Genomic DNA, 12,399 nt, shown 5'->3' on the forward strand with positions numbered 1-12,399 from the left:
ATCAAAGGAAGGAACATTGTCCAACAAAACCAACAAAAAACTCAACCCATGTTTGCCAGATCTGCAGAAGAACAAACTAGAACAAATCCATATCATCAGCATCAGCTTCATAATAGTGTTACTGTTATCTGCCTCCTCAGTCCTCACATTAAGATAGTGCATAAAAAATAGAATTGATCCAATTTCCCAACTGTCATGTCCTGATATTAACTGTTGCGTGGCTGACTCAAAGATCTGTGGACAAAACCAACCCGCAGTGGCCTCCGAGGCAGTCCCCCAACGTATGTGAGACTGCGACTTGGTCTTTCCCCATTTCTCCTATAAGCTCTGTCTCTGTGGACAGGATCACTATCATAAGAACCTTCGTCATCACTATCTGAGGATGTGGAGTCACCGAAATCATCTAGAGAGTTGTCGCTGTAAGGATCGCTGATGTCGCTATCTGGATCAATGATGTAGTCCCCCATGATAACAGATCCTGGATTCAAAGCACTGACAATGCTAATTACATCTTGCCTCTCCTTTTCATTTTCAAACTCCTCCCATTCAGCCAAGCGTGCAGGGTCAACTTCACGAGCCTTTGATGAACGATGCTTGGACTTCACATGCTTTTTGAGTCTCTTATACGTCCCGACAAATGAGCAATCCTCATGCATACAAGCTCTCCTTTTGCGGTTCAGAAATCGCCGCGCAGACTTACCACTGTCCACCCTTTAACTTCCCCACGGCAGATAGGGCACGCAAGCAGCATTGTCTTTGGCTTCTGGTTACTTGGTTCCACTGCAGTTGAGATTTCGCATGCTGATTTCTCCCTCGAATAAGCATTTTTAAACAGCTCAAGACAATTGGAATGTTTATAATTGGTACCACACATGTATGGTCGACAACCCTTGTTATGAGACGAACAAAGGAGCAGGACAACATCATGAGGGCGTTCCAAGCATATTGAGCATGTGGCATTTTTCCAGTCCTTTTCCTCTGACGTTGATCGCAATTCGTTTTTCCTGCCTGACCTTTTTGTTTTCTTGTAGTTCTTAGGTACAGCATGAGAGGCTGACCTAACATCATGAGCTGCCAGCTTACGCTTTCTTGGACTCCTTGCCATGTCTCCAGAACACTGGGGAAAAAGACCTGGAAGAATGGTATAAAAACTATATTACATTAAGCTAAGATCTTAAGGACAGAAATCTCATTGCATTCTCACAAAACATGTAGGATTAATCCATACTTCTATGCAAATCACATCATAATACAAATGGAGCAATACTCTTTTGGATGTTTTATGATGTATCGTAGTCTTGTGGCTGTGTAACAAACATGAATCCAAACAAAAATGGTTTTTGCACGCTTGCATGTTTGTATGTGACCAAGGTGAAGGCTGACAAATTATTTTGCAAAATCTAGGTTTTGTTTCTTCACCATTGATTAGCTTAAGGATACCTTTGAGGCTTTGAAAGTTGAAATCATGTGATGTCGAAGATGATTCGGATTGTTTACCCTAGGATATTCCAAGCATAAGTTAACATTTACATAGCATGACAAAAATCAAGTGAAAACTTCAAGTGGTTTGATTTTATCTGCCGTAAGTTCTCCAACTCCATTTACTGAGTATTGCCATATTCAAACTTGTAAAATACTAACGATTCCAAATTTGCACAGATGCCAGATAAGACTATGTTTGCCATTGAGATGACCTTTCAAAACCACTTCTTCCCTTAGTATTGAATGCACCAATTAGTTAAAGCAATTCTTTAGATGCTTACCCGAAAATCTGCTGAAAATAGTGAATGCTCTTAGTATAGTACAGCAACTGCACAGGCCCTTAATAAGGACAGAAAGGAACCTGTGAAGTATTGGGGCTAAGCATCAGAATCCTAAATTTAAATGAGCAGAAATTAAAAACATGCATATCACAATAATTATGGGATCGCCGCAGTTTCAGTACAAGTTACATATAACTATATAAGCATCAAAAGCACAATACATTCAGTGGGCAAATACTAACAGACTGGATATTTTAGTAAAGCAAACAATATCAAACAGCAAAGCATGCTATATATGATTCAGCAAAAGTCAGCAAGAGCAGTTCTGGAAACTAATAACATTTTAGCATACATAACAACTGCACCAGACACTGAAAAATTCTCTGATTTCCAATTTGATATCACACAAAGTTAAAATATCTCACTTATAAATGCAACTCAGGATTGAATAACAAAATTCAACTCATCAACTCTAAATATGTGAGGCATAACCACATAAGGAGGATATTCTTTACAATGAGAACAACGCTGAGGTCAATTTTGTGTGCATACATAAACACAAAAACCAACATGCAAGCAGCAAAGCTAGTGGAAGTGACTTAGTCTATCGTTAGTCACTTATGAGAATTTTGCTAGGCTCCTTGGCATGTATGATTTTAGTCGCATCCAACAAGGTAGAATGTGAATCAAACAATGTCAGAAGTATTTTCTATGTAATTCTATAGAGGAAGCTAAGAACACTAGCCAATGTAAATGTGAAGGACATGGCTTAGTCCAAATGCTGACATCACAAAATTTGGACTTCCGTTTAAGGGGAGTTTGCATCTAAATCTAATAGAACCCTACCAACCAAGCATTCTGCTAAGCTCTACATAATTCAGAGACGGCCATTTGTGTCTCTATAAGAAAATACAGAAACTTTGTGATGGACGTGTGACCATGGGGCGTATATAAGATAGTGTACACAATGATATGGTAACACAGCCACAGCAAGGCGTCATTTCTTCCATCACGTTTACATATACTGCAGTTCAAAAACAATAGCAAGCATCCAGCTGATCATGTATTCGGGTGCAGACTTAAGTCTTAACGCAAGGAATGGGGAGCACTGATTAGGTTACACCCCAGGTTTGGAAGACCAAGTCACTGCTGGAAATAGAGACTTTGCCGAGTGTAAAATTCTTTGTCGAGTGTCAAAAATCGGACACTCGACAAAGACCTTCTTTGCCGAGTGCTGCACTCGGCAAAGAGTTATTTGCCGAGTGCCGGACACTCGACAAAGAGTTATTTGCCGAGTGCCGGGCACTCGGCAAACAAGGGTATTCGGCAAAGGACTTCTTTGCTGAGTGCCAGTCTCTCGGCAAAATCTCTACACTCGGCATAGGCTGCTCGCGAAATGGCGTTCGGTCACGGCCTTCTTTGCCGAGTGCCTGCTGTTAGGCACTCAGCAAAGATTTAATTTTTTTTTAATTCTTTGCCGAATGTCTCAGATCTGGCGCTTGGCAAAGAATTTTTTTTAAAAAAAATACTTTGCCGAGTGCCCCTGGCACGGCACTCGGCAAAGATTTAATTTATTTTTATAATTTCTTTGCCGAGTGCTCTTGTGGATGCACTCGGCGAAGAGGAATTTTTTTAAAAAAAATTTAAAACACTCTTTGCCGAGTGCCTTATGTCTGGCACTCGGCAAAGACACCATTTGCCGAGTGCCATGCCCCGACACTCGGCAAAGTTTTTTTTTGTTTTTTTGTTTTTGGTCTCCAATTTTTTTTTTGTAGCCCTTTTAAAACACCAGGAACTCCTAGTTACAATTTGGAGATTTTTTTGTGGCGTTTTGATATATTTAGTTACTTTATTTCGTTTACTTGAATTTTTCCGAAAAATAGAAATTTGAACTGCACGTGGTACGAATAATGGAGTTTAATGATTCAAAAATTGATAGTCATGTTAGTAAGTGTTGTGAGAGACCGTATCTAGGAACAGACCCAAAATTTCGGACATCTTGTTCACGAAACATGTCCACGAAATTGCGTGTGAAGTGTTTTTAAATTCTATAAAAAGCAAACGAAGTCTGAAAATCATGAAACTTGTTGAGATGTCGTGATATCATATATGGAGGCTATGATAAAATTTTCAGAAGATTTCGTACACATTGTCACGTACGATGCTTATAAACCAGGACATCTCTATATGCTATATTAGATATCACATGTGGAGATGTCCTGGTTTGTAAGCATCGTACGTGATAATGTGCACCAAACATTCTCAAATTTTTTTCACAGCCTCTACATATGATATCACGACATCTCAACATGTTTCATGATTTTAGGACTTCGTTTGCTTTTTATAGAATTTAAAAACATTTCGCACGCAAGTTCGCGGTCACGTTTCGTGAACAAGATGTCCGAAATTTCGGGTCCGTTCCTTGTTACAGCCTCACACTACACTCACTAACATGACTATCATTTTTCGAATCATTAAATTCCATTATTCGTACCACGGACAGTTCAAATTTATATTTTTCGAAAAAATTCAAGTAAACGAAATAAAGTAACTAAATATATCAAAAAGCCACAAAAAATCCTCAAATTCTAATTAGGAGTTCCTGGTATTTTAAAAGGGCTACACAAAAAATTGGAAGACAAAAACAAAAAAAATAAAAAAACTTTGTCGAATGTCGGGACATGGCACTCGACAAAGGGGTCTTTGCCGAGTGCCAAAAATAAAGCACTTAGCAAAGAAGGTTCTGATTTTTTTTTAGAAATTTCCTGTTTATGTCGATGGCCGGATCTAGGCACTCGGCAAATCCGGCGCTCGGCAAAGGGGCGGGTGGGGACACTTAAGCGAGTTCGCCCGGGCACGGTCCAAGCCACACAGAGAGCCCCCGCGCCCGCCAGCCACTCCCCGTGCGCCGCGCCCGCCAGCCACCGGGCCCCGCCGACGCCGCGCGCCGCCCGCCGCAGCCCCTCCCCGCGCCCCAGCCGGATGGAGGCGTCAGCTTCGGCAGAAGGTGGGGGAGGCAGCGCCGCCACGCGGAGCAGCCCGGCGGCCGTGCACGCCACCAACGACGACGCCGCGGCCAGCGAAGGTGATGCCTCGCGACCTGCTTCGAGTGTGTCTGCTTCGATTCCGGTTCTGTAACGCGGTTGTTGGGGGGTGTTGGTCACCACATGTTCGTCGATTTGCCAACTAGGGAGTGCGCTTTGCCCGTGCTACTTTGCTAGCTTTTTACGAAGACACAGACTGGACGCTTAGTAGTTAGGAGTAGAAGGGTTGTGAAAAAATTGTGTAACTTCACGGTAGATTTTACATTTTATTTCAACTTCATGAGACTGTAACGTTGGGGCGTGTCTGAGAACCTGACGCGAAATGCTATTTGATTCCTTACTACAGATAAATGGTGTATTTACAATTAAGATAATGAAAGCGTCAGGGCAGGCACTAGCAAAATTAAAGATTGCTGTGCTCTAACTTTGCTTTTACATTAGTGCAACTAAGTGGACTATACTTTAGAGACCTTAACTAGTATGGAGATGTCTATACTATACTACTGTTACTTTCTGGGACAAAGTTTTCATTGTGTTGTTTGATTTGAGTATTTGGAGGTAAAAAAATTCTTGTTTTTCTAGATCTGGCTATTCAAACTACAATCTTAGATTCCGCTTGGTTCAAAGCAAGCAAACGGTTGTGTGCTTATATAAGCTATCAGCAGTTGCGAGAAGTCGATACATCAAAAATACTAGAAGGGTGTCTATCATCGAATCCTGGTGAGTCCATCTGTAGTTATGCTCGTTACTGATTCTGTCACTAACAATTAGGTTTTCCTTAAGGACAAGAGGAACTGGCAAAGGATCTTTATGTTCCTCGAGTGGAGGATAAGAACAGTAATATGTGGATGCTCAAAATCACCACCATGGATGATTTAGTTAAGAATTCAATGAACATTCTGGAACCATCACCTGTGGATGCTACCGGGAATGATCGTGAAGATGGTATGAAATTTCATTTCCATGTTACTGCAAAAAGCTTTCTCCACATCTATATATATAAGTTACTGCATCGATGGGGTGTTAAAGTTGACATGTATTCACTACCTGCCCTGTCTAATGTATATAAGTTGCTGCATCCATGGGGTGGTTAACTTTACATGTATTCACTACTTCTGATCCTCTTTTTATCCTTGCAGTATTGTCATCATCTTCCCCTGTTGATCTTTTGTTATTGCCTGGTATGTCCTCTATCATTTACTTCATAAATGCTCCGTCACATGAACTGGGGTAGCTTGTCACTCCAATTTTGATGTGAAAGTCCCTCCTTGCGGCAAGGGGATATACAGTGCTATAGAAATGTTCCATTTTTTATTTTTCTGTGTAAGAAATCAAGTATAAAGGTAAGCAAGAGGTATGCTGCAGTTACCAATTCGTTGTCAACTGAACTATCTCTCTGTGTATCATCCCTTTTTGCAGGTTGGGTCCTTCCAATTTGTAATTGGATTGACCCAAACTCCTAAACAATTTCATGCACTATACTAAAATATCCTTTTAGAACTATCTATTTGTCAATTATTCACTATATGTCTGCCTCTTATCCTATTTCTGTTGTATCTCACAGATATTTGTGTTTAAACACATACAAGGAGACGTGTTGTTTACTGAGTAGCAGTACTAGTAGTCAAGTCTTATATTCCATACAGAAAATTCAAGTCACCTTTTGTCAAGTTCTCACTAATGTGTATCCGCTGATTTATAGTAGCAAATAAATGGTCCTTGGAGAAGCATAAAGTACTAGTTACCATAGCAGAAAAAGTTCCTTTTTCGTTTGGTTTCAGAGGTAGCCGATCCGTCCTGTTTGGAAGAAAATTCTCTTTGTCTCGTTGTGAGAACTTCAAAACTTAAAATGGATAATGAACTTTTGCAAAATATTACTTTCAGATTCAAGTAGAATTGCAAGTTAGAGTGACCACTACATGTTACAGAATTGGACATTTCTTTTTCTTGATGTGCCTGTAGCCTGCGCAATAACTTATCCATCTATTTCAGAAAAAGGTGAAGTAATAAGCACGCATTACAAGCTATTTTCTGCTGATATTCGTGACATACCAAAACTGGATTCAGTTATTCGCATGGCTGAAATGGATCCTAGGTAAGCTTCTTTTCTCTTCTGATATGAAAACATGTTGAACTAGAAAATATGCCACACAATATAGGGACACCATCAATTAGGATACATGCATGATGTAGTTTCTATGTCTTTTTAATATAAACCAAGCTTTCAAGTGTTTGATATAACTTTCTGTTGTCATCAGCTTGCCAACCTTTATAATTGCAGAGTGTGTGCTTATTTACCTTGACCCGTCTGCCACTGGTGCTATCGTGAGTTGGGCATCTCAAAGTTCTCCACTGCTGTCTTTTTCTTATATGAGCAGGTCGAATCATTCTCATGGTGTACTATATTTTGCCTCTTAGGTGTAGCCTTTGGAATTGATGGCTAATGTTTTGATGCAGATTCATCCTGATGATGCATTTGGGGAGCAAAGAATTTTTTTTTAAAAAAAAATTCAAACTTTGCCGAGTGCTAGCCAGAGGGCACTCGGCAAAGAAATTTAAAAAAAAAAATTCAAACTTTGCCGAGTGACAGCCAGAGGGCACTCGGCAAAGAAATTTTTTTTAAAAAAAATTCAAACTTTGCCGAGTGACAGCCAGAGGGCACTCGGCAAAGAAATTTTTTTTAAAAAAAAAATTCAAACTTTGCCGAGTGTCAGCCATAGGGCACTCGGCAAAGAAATTTTTTTTAAAAAAATTCAAACTTTGCCGAGTGCCAGCCATAGGGCACTCGGCAAAGAAATTTAAAAAAAAAATCAAACTTTGCCGAGCGCCGGCCAGGGGCACTCGGCAAAGAATTTTTTTTAAAAAAAAATAAAAAATCTTTACCGAGTGCCTGTAGGGTTGGCACTCGGCAAAGAGACCGTCAACGGGACCGGTGCCGTGACGGTCGCTTTTCTTTGCCGAGTGCCCGATAAAAGACACTCGGCAAAGAGGACTTTGCCGATCAAATTTTTGCCGTGTGTTCTTTGCCGAGGGCCGCACTCGGCAAAGGCTTTGCCGAGTGCAATTTGGCCTTTGCCGAGTGCCTCAGGCACTCGGCAAAGAACCTGAATCCAGTAGTCTAGTGGACCAACACCTCAGGTCCAGTCGTATATATATCTCAACTGAGATCAATCTTGCTCCCCTAAATAAGGCACTAACTGGACCACATCAAAATGACCAACAAATAGATGGATTCAAGGGCGGATAAAGTATAGAACATGGGCGTACATATCTACAGCCGATTTTTTTTTTTTTTTGCGTAAAAGGAAAATCGAAGTTACAGGGTGTTATGCATATGAATGTAATGTAATTGGGCAGAACCAGATTCAGATAGCTTACATTAGGGTTTGGGGTGCTCGGTTTTGCATAGCGGGAAGGGAAGGGAATGGCGTACCAGGTGCATACTCGTCGCCGGCGAAGGGCCCGGCGAAGAGGGCGGCACCGCTCGGCTAGCTGTCGCCGCCAGGAGAAAAGCCACGAGAGAGGGAGAGACCAGAGAGGTATGAAAACAGGTAACCGGCGGTGGCCGGTGGAGGCGAATGGGAGGATGTTCCCTATGGGAGAGATCTAACCTATATAGGCCCAGCAGAGAAGCAACGGGCCTACGGATGAAAACAACCCAGCTCATGGGAATGAATAAGCCCGCATTCTTTTTCTTTCTTCTATTTTTTCTTCTTGTTTTACTCTCTACTTTTAGGGTGTAGCTACTCTCATGTGCGTATCTCAATATTAAGGTGGATATGACCCGATTGAAGTATATATATACCTAGTATGTTATCATACTAGACTATTTGGAGCAATATGTATGTAACTATATAGGATGAAAACAAATTAGAGCGGAGCGGATAATGCCTTTCTCATATCATAATCTGTTTTTCTTTGTCGGAGTCGGATAGGATCAGAACTAGTACGGATATGGAGCGGAAACAGATCGGATACATATTTAAATAGTCGAGTAATATGTGCATACTTAGAGAATCTTATACTTGTCAAAAATATATTAGTAAAGATTTGACAACAAGTACTAGGCAAAAATCATATATTGCATTCCATGTTGTGGCTATCACACAAACAGAATTAACATTTAACAAGTTATCCTCACTCATAAATGATAAGTTATTAACCATTATATAATTAACAACAAGCAAGATCTCAATTCAAAATTTATAACATCAAACAACGACATCACAAACTAAGAGTTCTCCACTAACACAAACTTTTTTAAATCCCGAATTCCTCTAGGTTTTAGTCTAGAAAGAGAAATTATCAGATATCCTATTCTAAACATCATATAATCCGTTTAGAATTTGCGGGTGGTCCACATCCTCCGGATTTTGCCGATCTCATATCCTATTCCGCATCCGCACATAATCGGATTCGGATTATCTATATCCACGTGGATATTAAAAGTTCTTCTCCATATCCTTAAAAATAACAAAGTCGTCGACGAGAGTTTCCATCTCTATCTCATTTAAGTTTTCGCATTTAATTTGTGTATCTCTAAGTAAGCTTGCTAGACTAGTTGATAGGATTGGAACCTAAATTGCATAACTCTTTTATGATAGAGATAGCAACATACCTAACAAAACCTTAATTGCACATCTACATAATTGTTTTATTGCATAGGTTTTGACTAGGTGAAATTAGAGGCCATTGTTTTAGAAGTACATTTTTAGAAAGCCTAATTCACCCTCCCCTTCTTAGGCATCATAGCCCCTGCAAATGAGATTGTCCGTAACTTTTGGCGAGCCTAACAACTTCTGCAAGGAACCACTCACCGAGTTGATGGACTTCCTAGTAGGCACGTACCATGCCTTGCTATGGTGACCATGTTATGTGAGTTCATGATGGTTCCTAGCTATACCTACCTCAAGCTTAAGATGCCTTGCCTGAATAAGGTTACAACCATCGGCACCAACTTCTAATGGGTTTACCTCTATGAGCAAGAATATGTGGCACTTGTGGGCATGATCACTGGCTCCGGTGGCCATGTAGACATCTATCAGGAAGGAGGCGGCAAGGTCCTTTATGTGAAGATAACCAAGACGATTGCCCTTCCCCAGCAGGTTTCCACTAATCGTCAGCCCGATCATGGGCAACGTTCGCCTAACCGAGGTGCTCATGGACGATGGGAGTGGCCTTAACATCCTCTACACCAATACTCTCGATCGAATGAAGATCCCAAGAAGCAAGCTAGAGCAAGGCACCTTTTTATGGGGTTGTCCCATGTAAGCAAGCGGTGCCTCTCAGACAGATCTGATTGCTCGTAACTTTTAGTGAGCCTAACAACTTCCGCAAGGAACCACTCACCTTCTAGGTGGTGACTTCCTGAGCATGTACCACGCCTTGCTTGGATGAGTATGTTACGCGGAGTTCATGGTGGTCCCCAACTATACCTACCTCAAGCTCAAGATGCCTGACCCGAACGGGGTTACAACCGTCGGCACTGACTTCTCGTGGGTTTACCTCTGTGAGAAGGAGTGTGTGGCACTTGCGGTCACGATCACTAGTTCTGCCAACCATGTAGATGTCGATTGGGAAGGAGGTTGCAAGGTCCCATACATGAAGAGAACTAAGTCAGCCACCCTGCCTCGGTAGATTCTCCTGCTTGTCATCGGCCTAATCGTTGGTAATGCACGCCTCACCAAGGTGCTCATGGAGTGTCGTGGCATGATGTCCTACTATCAAGTGCATTTGGTCCTCTGTGCGGGCATGATGCCACAATGCGATGTGTGCATCTGGGCCTTTGTGCAGGTGTGGCTACTAGCGTGCACGCCTGCGCTCAGGAATGGTCCTTGGAGGGTCATCTCAATGCTGTTTGTGGATGGGATTAGGAGGTCTAGTGAGAGCGAGGGTCATAGAGAGGAGGGTGGGAGGGGAGGCAACAACAATGTATTTTCTCTATTGCCTTAGTGAAAGGTCCTAATGGCTAGAGGGGTGTGAATAGCCTAATAAAAATTTCTACAACAACACTTAACAAAATGGTTAGACAATTATGAGGCGAAGCAAGTGTTGCACTAGCCTACTCAAAATGCAAGCCACCTACCATAATTCTAGTTTAGATAGTGTCTATTCACACAATAGCTATGACACTATCCTATGTTAGTGTGCTCTCAAAGGCTAACTAAAGAGCCACACCAACCAACCAACCAAGCTCTCACAACTAGCTACACTAAAGAGCTTGTCAACTATTTTGCGGTAAAGTAAAGAGAGTGATCAAGAAGGTTATACCACCGTGTAGATGAAGAAATCAATCAATCACAAGGATAAATAACAATGAAGACCAATCACCTTGGAATCAATGATGAACACAATGTTTTTTATCGAGGTTCACTTGCTTGCCGATAAGCTAGTCCTCATTGTGGCGATTCACTCACTTGGAGGTTCATGCGCTAATTGGCTTCACACGTTGTCGGTGCAGAAAGTGACCAACTAGTAAATATTTGTAGTTTTGCTGTACGTTGTGATCGGAGGTGGCCTAGCACTCAATGACACAGGATTTATACTGGTTCAGGCAACGTGTCCTACGTCCAGTCGGGGTTGGTCGGCGACTTTATTCTTGAGCCTAGGTGCTCAAAGTATGTAGTGGGGGTACAAATGAGAAGGAGGAAGAAGGGGGTGTACAAGAGGTTCGGTCAGCTTCGACCGGAAGGGTCGCGGTCGGAACTTGGCGGTCCTATGGTTGGGAGTGTTGATGTCGATCTAGTGAGTCTGGGCTTGAAGAAGTTGATCTCCCCTGGTTGGAGGGAGCGCATCCCCTTTTATAGATGAAGGGGATGGCTCTTACAGGTGAGAGGGGGAGAGTACAGATATTTCTAAGTCTTGCTGCCTACGGTGATGAAAACTGGATAATGGTTGAAGCCTCCCAATACTGTCGATGTCGCTATAGGATGTTAGATGTGTACGAAAGGTCGAGCTATCTTCTTCAGGAAGGATGACGCCGGTACCTGCATAATACTTCTGGATGCCTAGTGGCATGTGAGGAGCTATGCTATGTTCACCCGGTATGGCAAATCCTGGAGCCCATACCACAATCGGTGTCCAGAGACACATGGAGGGGGCTTACCATATGGGAGTTTCTAGCGGCCCCTACAATACTTTATGTCAGGGTGGCTGCAGAGCATTGCCTCGTGCAGGGTATGGTCCCTGGTACAGTGGTGTTGACTTGTGAGCCATGCCTTGCCTTTCTCTGCACGCCTTCTGGTTCTTTCCGAGCGGGCGTCCCCGATCGGATGGTCCCCAGTCGGTTCTGGCGCGCCAATCGGAGAATAGCAATGAGCAGGGTTTTTCTATGAATCTCGATCGAAGACATGGGGTCGGAGTTAGAGGTGGTCCTTGGATCAGGCTTTCCGAGTGGAGGCCGTGTGGAGGCGGCCAGGGCCTGACGCTAGTGCTCCGATCGGAGAGGCCATTTGGAGCCAGCCTGAGCTAGCGCTCCGATCGAAGAGATGGGCCGAAGGCGGCCTAGGCCTGAGGCGAGTGCTCCGGTCTATTGAGTTTAGACTCTTGGGTCGGTTCAGAAGAAGAAAAGGCCATTCTTCTAGGCTGAGCCT

At 42.5% G+C, this 12,399-nt stretch overlaps 1 protein-coding gene and 1 pseudogene across 1 annotated transcript; one reads left to right on the forward strand and one right to left on the reverse strand.

Annotated features, from left to right (window-relative positions):
* Nucleotides 1-88: 88 nt before the first annotated feature.
* Nucleotides 89-2,826, reverse strand: LOC136491916 (uncharacterized; annotated as a pseudogene).
* A 1,788-nt stretch (nucleotides 2,827-4,614) lies between these two features.
* Nucleotides 4,615-7,308, forward strand: LOC136490649 (5-formyltetrahydrofolate cyclo-ligase, mitochondrial-like). The gene is made up of 6 exons (XM_066486858.1): nucleotides 4,615-4,848; nucleotides 5,390-5,527; nucleotides 5,591-5,752; nucleotides 5,947-6,902; nucleotides 7,089-7,185; nucleotides 7,265-7,308. Exons 1-4 carry the CDS (start codon nucleotides 4,746-4,748, stop codon nucleotides 6,039-6,041), a joined length of 498 nt encoding a protein of 165 aa, XP_066342955.1. The 5' UTR covers nucleotides 4,615-4,745; the 3' UTR covers nucleotides 6,042-6,902; nucleotides 7,089-7,185; nucleotides 7,265-7,308.
* Nucleotides 7,309-12,399: the final 5,091 nt, after the last annotated feature.

Source organism: Miscanthus floridulus, chromosome 11 (assembly GCF_019320115.1).
Source record: "Miscanthus floridulus cultivar M001 chromosome 11, ASM1932011v1, whole genome shotgun sequence".
NCBI lineage: Eukaryota > Viridiplantae > Streptophyta > Magnoliopsida > Poales > Poaceae > Miscanthus > Miscanthus floridulus.